Raw genomic sequence first — 13191 nt, 5'->3', positions numbered from 1 at the left:
TTTTAAAGCACATCTGGCAGCCAATAAACCCGTAGTACAGCAGAAGAGCTGACAAGAGGAGGACAGGTTATACATAATTCCCCCGCTGCTTAGCCTGCCGCCAGAGCCTTGAAATCCCATTTTCAAACCATGATGCATCGTATGTAAATCATGCTAGAATAGTCTGATGGACGATAAATAGCTGAATAGTGGTCTTGGGTTTTGTGCAGTAAGCAATTGTCAGCCTTTCCCCCTGGTTCTTGATTGGCTGCTCAAGTATAATGCCAGCAGCCAATCAGGGAGAGGCATTGATGATCACTTACTGCCATCCACAACATAGCAATGAGCTGCCCATTGAACTATTCTAATATGATTTACATATGACGCATGTCGATTTGTAAAGTGCATTTTAGGCTGAGCAGTGGAGAAGGTATGTATTGAATTCAATGAATGGCCAAGCTCTGCCTGTGATTGTCTCAGCACTGTGACCAATCACAGGCAGTGCTCAGCTGTCATTCAATGAATGGACAAGCGCTGCCTGTGATTGGCTGAGCACTGTGACTAATCACAGGCAGTGCTCAGCTGTCATTCAATGAATGGCTAAACACTGCCCGTGATTGGCTGAGCACTCAGCCAATCAGATACATTCCTTTTAGCAGGCGGGGATTTTAAATCCTCGCCTGCTGAAATAGATTCAAGGCAGTGCAGGGAGAAGACGCAGCTGGACGCACCTGAACCTCGGCGGCTGAGGAGAGGGGAGTATATTTTTTAAACACGTTCTAAGTATGATTTTCAGGGAAGAGCTCATATTTAAAACCCTTCCTCGAAAATCCCTGCAGGGCTTGGCGGCAGCCCATTGCTTTCAATGAGACTGCAGAAGCGCCGGTCCCATTGAAAGCAATGAGAAAACATTGCGATCCTCTGCCACAGCGGTCACTGCTGTGGCAGGGGATTCTTTACTCCCCGCAGGGAGTCCCTTTGTCACTGAATACTGTGACAGTCCTGTCACGGTGTTCAGTAACAGGGGGACTCCCTGCTAGGGAATATTGACACGCATCACGGGCTTATGGTGCACACATGTCCTATGTTTTGCAGGTACGTGCGTTTGCACGCCTGTAAAACATGGACATGTGAACATACCATAGGGAAGCAATGGTTATAATAGACGCGTGGTTTTGTGCGCACCTATGTACGCACACGTTCGTTTGAAAGCACCCTTAAGCCCAGCTTAGTAAAGGCAAGTCTTTGCCAATATTTTATTTTGTTTTAATTTCCAGGGCCTCTTTTTTGTCTGATCAATAGTTCCTGAATCTTGATAAGAAACTTCAAAATAATACAGCCAAATTTGAAGATTTAATTATGGCCACAAAATGGTCTAAGTTTGATAAGTATTTTATAGATTACCAAACTGATCAAGTTTATTTGTGGTATAGGAAATGACCTGAAATCTGTCTTACTCAAGTCCAAGAGACACAGAACTTGCAATGTAAACCATAAGGTCAATTTTTCATATTCAGAATTGGATACATCTGATGGTCATAGTCATAGTTTTGACTCAGATGGACGTTTAGATATGAGATTTGGACTTTTTCTATTTTTTCGATATACTGTGACTACATGCTGTCGAAACAGGATTATCTAAGCACCATTAGCTTTTTGGGACAGAATAACTATTACATTGGTGGATGTGGTAAGCAGTAGCAGTTGTATCTGGTTGATACCTCTGCATAATTACAGTATATTCCATTAACATCTCTGTGTTCTTTTTCTTATCTGTCATTCACCATATTTACCTGGATGGAGTGAGACCAGTATCCTGCTGTATTCAGTGATACTCCGATCGTTCTTACAGCACTATGTGCATACTCTTTCGCCAGTGGTACCAACAAGGATTTTTTCTGAAAACATTTAGCAAAGTCTACCATCTTTGTGACCACAAATAGAGGAGTCAAGCTCTGTATAAATATTCCCTGGGAAGCATATTCATATTGCAAAGATCTGGTGAACATCTCCAGAAAAGCCTAGAAGAAATAGTATAATTAATTTTAGAAATCTCTACGACATTAACATACATCCTTAAACAGGTTATCCCATCATTGATAACCCTTCAAAATGTGATCCCTGGGGGATGAACGGATTTTGTTGATTGAAGCTACAGCCAGCCAGGCATCACGTGACAGTCAGCCAGTCATCCTGGTAATACAAGGACAGCTCAAAGGCTGCCAGGAGAGGAGCCAATCTTACAGAGCAGCTCTCCGTTCCGGCTCATAGAGGCGGGTGGGAGTGTTGTCTCGATTGGGGAACCCCACTCTTATGACATCCCTAATCGGGAATATGAATGAGCATTGTCTTCTTGGGACAACCCCTTTATATGGGTCTAAAAAGTATAGTTGAAACTATGAAACTTGTACATTTGTACCTGCATTGGGCTATATACAGCACAAGTATATTGTAAATTTCCATAAAGTGGTGTCTTTGACCCACAAAGAAATAAACATCATCCGTTCTATTTTTCATCTACGCTCACAGATTTTATATATATATATATATATATATATTCTTCATATTCTTCAGCATTTTATGTATTTTTTTTCTTTATTTTTCTTTTCTTATTTTCTAACTTGTCCAGCTTATCTTTATTTTATGCAGTTTTATCCAGCTGTTCTGAGAAAGGGGCAGTGTTTCTAAAATGCGTAAATATGCCTGTGTTAAATAAAGAAGAATCAGGTTTTAATCCTGGTCTCGAGAGTCTATTACTTGTTCATAGACTTGCACCACCGACCCAGTTTTTCGTATTTTATATTAGGAAGTCATTATCCCCATGGAGATGCATTGTTTCTAGAGGAAATTACAGTGCCATGCAGAGGTATCATATGGAGGGCCATGAAAATGGTAACAGATCTGTAATAGGGAAGCCTAGGGCCTTTGTGTACCGCAATACAGGCTTTGTCAGGCGTATAAAGCATTCATACATGTACAGTCCCATGACTTTACTTTGAGACCTCTTATACTCTGACATTTGCAGTTGGTATAGTGAATTATCACAATTGCAAATATGACACTCAGTTATATAATGCAGAGGAAGAAAAAGACCAGAGCATGAAAACTATCAAAATCTTCAGCTATATTGTGACATCTAAAAATATTCAGAATCAGGTTTATAGCTTTAAAAAATACCTTGGAGGCAGCATACACTGTCATCATGGGTGTAATTGTACAACCTGCTGATGAGGCCACATTGATTATTGCTCCCCTCTTCCGTTGTAACATACCAGGCAGCACTACATATACCACCATTACAGCAGCGGTAATGTTGACATTGATGATGTCCAGACTTTTTTCTTCTGGTACTTCAAGGAGGCAGGCTGGATACTCATAAAATACTCCTGCATTGTTCACCAGAATCCCAACATCTACATCTTTTAGAGCCTCCTTAATGGGCTGGAAGACCTCTGGGCCCTTGCTGAAGTCGGCAACTATGAAACGAGTTTTCACTCTGTAGGTTGAAGATATGGATTCAGACACATTTTGGAGCTTTTCAGTGCTGCGGCCTAACAAGATGATGTTCACACCAAGACTGGCCAACTCCTCGGCGTAGGCTTTGCCAATACCGTCTGAGGCTCCTAAGGCAAAGAAAAAACACATATTCCTATTGAATAGCAAGATATACACTATTTTCCTGAACATCTCCAAAACATTCTCAACACAAAGACGTTCCTCATGAGTACTATGATATTATAAACCTGTGTTCTATAGATCAGGAAAACAATGCTCATGCACTGCTGTGGACCAAGAATGTACCTACTGTACTTGTCGCTCCAATTTTATACAAAGGCAAAAAAAAGGTAATTCCTCATGGATTGTTAAAAAAAAGGTTGTGGCACTTCTGTTTCATGATTCATCACTCAGGAACTCTTGTGTGATTGTTCCCAGCAAAAGAAACCAAGTAATCTTGTATATATGATGCCTTTTAATGGCTAACAAAAATACATGATGTAATAGCGAGCTTGCGAAGCTCTCGGGTTCTTCCTCAGTCTAAAAATGGAGTATATCTGAAGATGCATGGATATTTATACACACTTATAACATACATACTGTGAGGGATTAGCGTTTAGGATCGGTAGCAACCTGGGCATAAGCAGTCAGAGACAGTGACACATGGAATAAAGTCTTTAGTCTGCATTACGTTGTATAAATTCCCTTGACTCTTGCTGTTGGGATTTGGACCCTGATACACACACCTCTGGGTCCCCACCATGGAGGGTGCTCACTGCAGTCAGGGCTTCTCTGTCCTTCCATGGCTTAATTAGGTTTACATGGTACAACTGTTCTGGTTTCCGCCTACCTGGCTGGTACACCTTATAGTTTACCTCTCCGACTTTCTCAATTATTTCATAGGGCCCTTGCCATTTTGCTAGGAATTTACTTTCTAGGGTGGGCACCAACACTAGTACCCGATCCCCAGGGTTGAAGGTTCTCACCTTGGCGGACCTGTTATATACCCGGCTTTGGGCTTCTTGAGCCTGCTGTAAATGTTCTCTAACAATGGGCATGACCGCCGCAATTCGATCTTGCATGAGGGAGATGTGTTCAATAACACTCCTGTAGGGGGTGGGCTCGTGCTCCCAGGTCTTCTTGGCTACATCAAGGAGCCCCCGGGGATGTCTACCATAAACTAATTCAAAGGGAGAGAACCCAGTGGAGGATTGTGGGACTTCACGGATTGAGAACATTAAATATGGCAGCAGACAGTCCCAGTCCTTCCCATCCTTATTGACTACCTTTTTTAGCATGCTTTTTAGGGTCTTATTAAATCTCTCAACAAGACCATCTGTCTGTGGGTGGTACACAGACATCTGTAAGTGCTTAATATTCAGCAATTTACACAATTCCTTCATGACCTTTGACATAAAGGGGGTTCCTTGGTCCGTCAGGATCTCTTTTGGTATGCCCGTGCGGGAGAACATGTGAAGTAGTTCCTTTGCAATACCCTTGGATGACGTATTGCGTAAAGGAACGGTTTCGGGGTAATGGGTGGCGTAGTCTACAACCACTAATATATGTTGGTGACCCCGAGCAGACTTTACCAAGGGCCCAACTAGGTCCATCGCGATCCGCTCAAACGGCACCTCTATGATGGGCAAGGGCACCAAGGGGCTCCGGTAATGGGGCATAGGAGCTGCTATTTGATACTCCAGGCACGACTCACAGTAACATTTTACATCACCATGTACCCCGGGCCAGAAAAAACGCTGAAGGATGCATTCCCTAGTCTTTTCGCTCCCGAGATGACCTCTCGGCACATACTTGTGCGCCAGGTCTAAGACCATCCTACGATAGGACTGAGGTACCACCAGCTGTTCCACAGCCTCCCCACGGACCTTATCAACCTGATACAACAATTCTTGGTTGACTGCCGAGTGTAGAAACACAGTATCAGCCCCTGGGAATTGAGGCTCCCCATTTATTACTTTAACATTTTCCCTGGCTTTTACTAAGGTGGGGTGTTGGAGCTGCTCAGTTCCGAAATTGGCACGTGAGACCTCTAAGTCAGGCATAGCAACCACTTCGTCCTGTACCTCCGTCTCACCCGCCAGTACTGTTAAGGGAAAGTTATCCCCATTCTTTTGGGTCACCCCTACTGCTGGAACTGTACCCTCAGGGTCAAACGGTTCTGGACACACATTTGGATCATCATAAACCTTATTTGCAGACGACCCTCGGTGTTGCCACAAGTCCCAAAATAGGGGAAAGTCTCTCCTGAGGATCACGGTGTGCATTAAGGATTTTACGACGCCCACCTCATGGGTGGCAAGTCCACACGGAGTCTCAAGTCTTACAAGGGTAATAGGATACTCCTTGGTGTCCCCATGCGCACACACACAACCCCCATGCGACGCCCGGTGATGGTTGTGGGATCGACCAAGCTGGAGTGCACCAGCGTAACCAAGCTCCCTGAGCCGAGTAGAGCTGTCACCGCAAAGTCATTCACCTTTATGTGACATAATGGGCGAACAGTCTCTGACGCAGTCTCTGCAGAACATACTGGCCGTGCGAACATCGACCTCCGCCGGGCAGAGTCACAGTCGATGGGTTCCACAGTGAGGGGACAGTTGGCAGCAAGATGCCCGGGCTCATGACAGCGCCAACACCGTATGGGGGCCCGGTCTCCTTGGGGTTCTACCCGGGACCCGAATGTCCATTTGGAGCTCCTCCTCTGCCCCAAACGATCCCCCTCTGAGCCCCCTCCCTTTGGGACACTTTTGACACCCCTTACATATGGAACAGTCTTACCAGGTGCTCCAGCCGACTTGCTGTTCCCGGGGTTGGAACGTCCAGGAGGCCCGGCTTGCAATAAGTCCTCCGTGGCTTTATACCTCTCGACGAGGCTCACGAGTTGGTCCACGTCCTGGGGACCCCCTTGTCCCCCCCAGCGCTGAATCGCAGGGGGCAGCGAGCGGATGAACTTGTCCAGAACCACTTTTTGTACGATCTCCGCCGGGGACGACTCCTCCGGTTGCAGCCACTTCCTCACTAGGTGGAACAGGTCGTACATCTGGGAGCGCGCTGGCAGGTCGTCAGCGAAAGTCCAGGTGTGTATGCGTCGGGCCCGCACATGGGTGTTCATGCCCAAGCATGCCAGGATCTAACCTTTGAGCTTATTATAGTCCTTGGCATCCTGCTCACCGAGGTCAAAATAGGCTTTTTTGGGTTCTCCCGTCAGGAAAGGCGCCACTACCTCAGCCCACTGAGACACCGGTAAGTTCTCCCTCTCGGCCACTCTCTCAAAGACCGCAAGATAGGCCTCAATGTCATCGGTGGCCGTCATCTTCTGTAGGCCACCTGTACCACGGTACGGGTGGTGGGGAGCGAACCAGACGTCCTCTGCACACTTTGCGCCACCGCCAGGACTTGCTCTTGCAGCTGCTGGTTAATTTGCTGTTGCTGCACGCTTACTTGCACCAGCTGCTTTATCAGTTCCTCCATCTTTGCCGTGTCTGGTTGCTGCGCCGTTGCAGCTTTCACCCAGGACATGGGGGTTACAGCACTCTCCAGTCAATCTCTCTTGGGCGGTTGCCCTTAGCAACAGTTCTCCAGCTGCCGCAGCAGAGTGTCCATTAATTGGTGTATGTCTCTTTACGACCACTGCCCGCATCCAAACACCATATGTCAGGGATTAGCGTTTAGGATCGGTAGCAACCTGGGAATAAGTAGTCAGAGACAGTGACACGTGGAATAAAGTCTTTAGTCCAGGCTTCGCCTGGGTTTACTTCCGTGCAAACAAAGCAAAATACAGGCCTTAACTTCAGGCCAACATGAAGTAAATCCTGCTCGTCTGAGCACTTACTAAACATGGAGCGTCCCTGTCTACACACTTGTAAACAAATGGTTCCTGCGCACAGCCAGCCAGGACTCTCAGACCTGCAAGTGTCTCAGCTCTCTCTCTAGGCCCTGTAGGCCCAGGCTTTATAAGGCCTGGTACCAGCCTCACCTGGTACGTGGGAGTGACCATCCCACCCTTCACTTTGGTCACTCCAGGAAAAGCTGGATTATGCGGCTTGGAGCCACTTACTTGCTACAACATGTTAGTAGCTTAATGCTACTAACACTATACTGCCGGCTTCCTCCACCGAGCCCAGGCTGCTCGGTGGCACGTATCTGCCCAAGCGCTCCCCAAAGCAGCATAGGAGAGCGTCCTAGGCGAAACATACCTGCCCTCCAGCACCTTGCCGGTCACCGTCTCACAATACTTATGAAAAGACACAGACGTGGATGTGATTGGTTTGCACTTAAAAGGAATTCTGCAACAGAAAAAACTTTTTCTATCTAGGCACTGATAAGAGAGTGAAAGTTTTATGGTCCCTGAATTACTGTTGGGGGGGGGGGGGGGGTCGTCAGGCCAGGAATGCTACAAGAGGTACGCAAACATTTTTAACTAGACACTGATAAGTGATAAGTTTATGGTCCCTGAATTACTGTTGATGGGGGTATTCATTTGTGTAAATATTCATGCCTCTTCAGATCTATTCCATTTTTAGCCCGAAGAAGAACCCGAGAGGTTTGCAAGCTCGTTATCATGTATTTTTGTTAGCCATTAAAAGGTATCATATCTACATTTACTTGGTTTCTCTTGCTGGGAACAATCACATTTTGCTCTACTGGCTAACATGGTACCAAACCTGAGGAACTCTTGTAATAGAGCGGACTACAGAGCCACATGGAGTGCCTAAGACTTCATAATACAATACAATAGGAATATTCTATACAGCCAAAAAACTCTGGTAGATGCAGCTTTGCTATGTGTGCAGGATAATATTAGTCTGGACCCACTCATCGTCCGGTGACCCAGCGGAATATACTGTACACTAAATGGCTATGCTCTGAACAGCTAACAGAAGGGGTTCATTGATTCATGCTGCCTGCACTTAATTCGACCATTCCCATCAACACGGTGCAATTATCCCATTTTTGTGCTCTTTTGCCCAATAAAATCTTCCCTTTCTTATTCTAGGAGAAAGCAATTGTGCTGGAACTGATCATCTGCTGTTATAACTTATCTGTGCCAAGAAATGATGAGTTGTGCACCTGGATACATTAGTTGGATTAACAGAGTTGTATTTGGCTGCATTGCTTGACTGTGCCCCTCCAGAACGATTCTTGAAATCCTCCTCTTGACATCGCTCAGTTCGCTGGATTATACCATTCTAATGTTAATTCACACTGATCCACAGAAAACCTGCTCACCTGATTTTATGCTGCATCGGGGTCACCTGTCTAATTTCTATACAGAAAAGCTCCAATTATGAATGGAGCCGGTCTCTCTATTAATTATTAACTAATTTAGTGCATTTAAAATCAATTTATTCAATGACTTCAGTTAAATATTTATATAAAACTTTAGTCCTTCTTTGAATAAATAAATTTTTAAAATAAATTCTAATGTCCATATAAATATTATATGGAATTAGATGCAAAAATGGCCTTCCCTTCCCTACCATTCTCACTTACCAGTGACTACTGCCCACTCTCCATATTGCAGTATTGTTTTGGTATTGCTAAAAATACGAGTGAAGATTTGATGTTTTATGAAACGGTAACATCCACTCAGCAAATTAAGACCTTTCCACATTATGTAGGAGGCTCCAACTACAGCCAGAATTTCCATATTATTGTGATAGGATTGTGAAAGCTCTTTGGCTAGTGACAAGGTGATGTCGTTCACAGCATTTGCCAGCTCTGAAACAGAAGAATAGAATGGAATTACTTAAATTTATTATAACATCTTTATAGTACAGTGACAGCAAAACAAATTACATTATATATATATATATATATATATATATATATATATATATATATATATATATATATAAATAAAAATATCAAAATTATTCAACATTGGGTTGATTTGGCAAATTTACAAACTTTCAGCTTGTTCCATTAAAACCCATCAAACCAGAACAATTTAAAATAGCTCAACACAACTAATATAACAAGTGCTTTCTCCAAATTCACCACAAAATTTCACTTTGAATGGCTACTGTAGTTTCAGAATTATTCAACCCCTTCATGTCAAGCATCTTTAGAAATAGGTAGAGCACTTTTTGCTATTATGACCTGCGCCAAATGTGGTGCATAGCCAGACACCAGCTTCTGACAGCGTTCCTAAAGAATCTTATCCAATTCCTGATGGGCAGTTCACTGTGACTGCCACTTCAGAATCTTCCAAGACTTCTTTTGAAAATAAGCCTTGGTGGACTTTGTGGTACTGTATGCTTGGGAACATTGTCCAGTTGGAAGGCCCAATGACGTATAAGCTTCAGCTTCCTCACAAAAGTTACAATGTTTTCTCCTAGGAATTCCTGATACTTGATTGAATCCATCTTGGCCTTCGCATGCTGCACATTTCCAGTACCAAAGGAAGCAAAGCAGCCCCAGAGCATCACAGAGCTATAGCACTGCTTCACTGTAGGTAGGGTGTCCTTTTCAGCATTTGCTTTATTCTTACTCCTCCAGACATACCGCTGATCCACAGGCCCGAAAAGTTAGTTTTGTTTCATTGCTTCACAAAACAGAATCTCAAAACTTATATGGCTTATTTATATAGATTTGAGTATATTAGTGTAGACTATTCTTGCAGAGTTTCATTGTGGAGTTTCATCATGAAAACCTTCAGCATTTAGTATGTGTATTACTGTGTAAATGGAACTGTCAGTGCCTGCTGCCACCTAATCTTGCTGCAGGTCTTTTACAATCACCTGCAGGTTTTTGAATAGCTGCTTCCTCAGGAAACTAGTGGCAGTCAGTGATAGTTTCTAGAGATGAGCGAACGTGCTCGGCCACGCCCCTTTTTCGCCCGAATACCGCCATTTTCGAGTACTTCACTACTCGGGTGAAAAGTACTCGGGTGCGCCGGGGGACGGGGAGAGGCGTGGCGGCGTGGGGGGTAGCAGCGGGGAACAGGGGGGAGCCCTCTCTCTCTCCCTCTCCCCCCCACTCCCCGCTGCAACCCCCCGCGCCGCCACGGCGACCCCCGAATTTTTTCGCCCGAGTACGGAAGTACTCGAAAATCGCAGTGGCCACATTCAAAGCAATGAGAGAGCAGGGAGAGCAGTGCGATCTCCTGCTACTGCTGTGACAGCTGTAGCAGGAGATTCCTTCATCTCCCCGGCATGTCCCCTCATTACTGGACACTGGGACTGCTGTAGCAGGAGATTCCTTCATCTCCCCGGCATGTCCCTTTATCACTGGACACTGTGAGAACAGTGTCCCAGTGTCCAGTAATGAGGGGACATGAAGGAATCTCCTGCTACAGCTGTCACAGCAGTAGCAGGAGATCGTTATCTCTAGCAGTAGCACCAAACATGCCCTACACACACATGCCCCCCCCCCGCACAGTGCCCCCTCCCCACTGCCCCCCCCAGCTCCCTCCCTCCACAGTGCCCCCCCAAAGTGCCCACACACAGTGCCCATACACAGTGTACCCCCCACAATGACCCCCCCACAGTGCCCCTACCAGTGTGTCCTCCTCCGGTGACCACTCCACAGTGTCCCCCCAATAATAACTCCTCCCACAATGACCCCTCTCAATGCACCCCCACAGTGCCCCCTCAACAGTGCTCACCCCACAGTAACCCCCTCAATGCCCCCACCCCACACATGCCCCTTCACAGTGTTGCCCCCACCAGTGTCACCCCCCACAGTGCGCACACAGTGTACCCCCCACAGTGCCCCTACCACAGTGTCCCCCTCGAGTGACCCCCACAGTGCCCCTACCACAGTGTCCCCCCAATAATGCTCCTCCCACAATGACCCCTCTCAGTGTTCCCCAACAGTGCTCCCCCCACAGTGCCCCCCACAGTAACCCCACCACACACATGCCCCTCCACAGTGTCACCCCCCACCACAGTTACCTCCTCCACAGTGTCACCCCCCACAATGCCCTCTCACAGTGCCCCCACCACAAACTCCACAGCGGCAAGTCTATGTGACAGCTCCCCCACCCCGCAAGAATGCTATGTGACAGCACCCCCCGCCAGCGACCAGTCGTCTGTGGGACAGCACCCCCGCCAGCGACCAGTCGTCTGTGGGACAGCACCCCCGCCAGCGACCAGTCGTCTGTGGGACAGCACCCCCGCCAGCGACCAGTCGTCTGTGGGACAGCACCCCCGCCAGCGACCAGTCGTCTGTGGGACAGCACCCCCGCCAGCGACCAGTCGTCTGTGGGACAGCACCCCCGCCAGCGACCAGTCGTCTGTGGGACAGCACCCCCGCCAGCGACCAGTCGTCTGTGGGACAGCACCCCCGCCAGCGACCAGTCGTCTGTGGGACAGCACCCCCGCCAGCGACCAGTCGTCTGTGGGACAGCACCCCCGCCAGCGACCAGTCGTCTGTGGGACAGCACCCCCGCCAGCGACCAGTCGTCTGTGGGACAGCACCCCCGCCAGCGACCAGTCGTCTGTGGGACAGCACCCCCGCCAGCGACCAGTCGTCTGTGGGACAGCACCCCCGCCAGCGACCAGTCGTCTGTGGGACAGCACCCCCGCCAGCGACCAGTCGTCTGTGGGACAGCACCCCCGCCAGCGACCAGTCGTCTGTGGGACAGCACCCCCGCCAGCGACCAGTCGTCTGTGGGACAGCACCCCCGCCAGCGACAAGTCTGTGGGACAGCACCCCCACCAGCGACAAGTCTATGGGACAGCACCCCCACCAGCGACAAGTCTATGGGACAGCACCCTCACCAGCGACAAGTCTATGGGACAGCACCCTCACCAGCGACAAGTCTATGGGACAGCACCCTCACCAGCGACAAGTCTATGGGACTACACCCCCTACAGCGACAAGTCTATGGGACAGCACCCCCAACAGCGACAAGTCTATGGGACAGCACCCCCAACAGCGACAAGTCTATGGGACAGCACCCCCAACAGCGACAAGTCTATGGGACAGCACCCCCAACAGCGACACGTCTATGTGACAGCACCCCCAACAGCGACAAGTCTATGTGACAAAGAGTAGGTCAGAGACGCGACAGGTGATTAAAACCGTAAAATGCAATGAGCGAATATTCACTCACCTGGTGCCTGATGGGGAAATCAGCCTGATAAACCCCGTCGGCACCGATGTCCAGGAAGACTTTGCATAGATTCTTTTATTCCCACATCCGCAGCATGACGGAGAGCAGCAAAAGAGTACACAGCAAACAAACACCTGTCCAGTGCTTGATAGACAGCAATAGTAAAAGAAAAAAGCTGCTTTTGCGCTCATCGAGATAAAAGATGAAAAGTGTAAATATAATTAAATTTATTTACATAAATACGAGTGACGCGTTTCGGCGAGTACAATCGCCTTTTTCAAGCTCAAAAATAAACATACATACAAGTATTACAAAGCAGGTCTTTAAATAGTCTACTCACATGCTTCCATATGCTTTCAAAGCTGCAATCAAGGTTGCTCCATAGGGAAAGGTAGGAGGTGTGGGAAACACCCCTCCCGTCCCTCAATTACATCACTGGTAGTATCAATTAGAACTACATCACATGGAACGCTCTGAGCGTTCCATATATTCATTAATAAAACTTTATTTAAAAGCGACCGAAAACACGGTACGGTCAAATTCAAATTTAACCCCTTGAGTGGCGGGTTTCCTACCACCCTGTCGTGCCCACCAGGGCAGGTTTTTTAAAATGGTCTAATCATTGAATTTCAACT

At 47.2% G+C, this 13191-nt stretch overlaps 2 protein-coding genes across 2 annotated transcripts in view; both read right to left on the bottom strand.

The window, feature by feature from the left end:
- Positions 1-13191, bottom strand: part of LOC136582683 (inactive hydroxysteroid dehydrogenase-like protein 1) — a 259205-nt gene that overhangs the window by 146794 nt on the left and 99220 nt on the right. The gene's annotated exons all lie outside the window — the stretch shown is intronic.
- Positions 1-13191, bottom strand: part of LOC136582123 (inactive hydroxysteroid dehydrogenase-like protein 1) — a 41958-nt gene that overhangs the window by 423 nt on the left and 28344 nt on the right. The window contains exons 2-4 of the mRNA XM_066582936.1: positions 8989-9216; positions 3157-3602; positions 1773-2000 (exon numbers count right to left, since the gene is read on the bottom strand). Coding sequence (XP_066439033.1) covers positions 1773-2000; positions 3157-3602; positions 8989-9145 — 831 coding nt within the window. The 5' untranslated portion in view covers positions 9146-9216. The remainder of the gene's footprint in view (positions 1-1772; positions 2001-3156; positions 3603-8988; positions 9217-13191) is intronic.

Source organism: Eleutherodactylus coqui, chromosome 11 (genome assembly GCF_035609145.1).
Source record: "Eleutherodactylus coqui strain aEleCoq1 chromosome 11, aEleCoq1.hap1, whole genome shotgun sequence".
NCBI lineage: Eukaryota > Metazoa > Chordata > Amphibia > Anura > Eleutherodactylidae > Eleutherodactylus > Eleutherodactylus coqui.
This window is presented reverse-complemented; position numbering and strand designations above follow the sequence as displayed.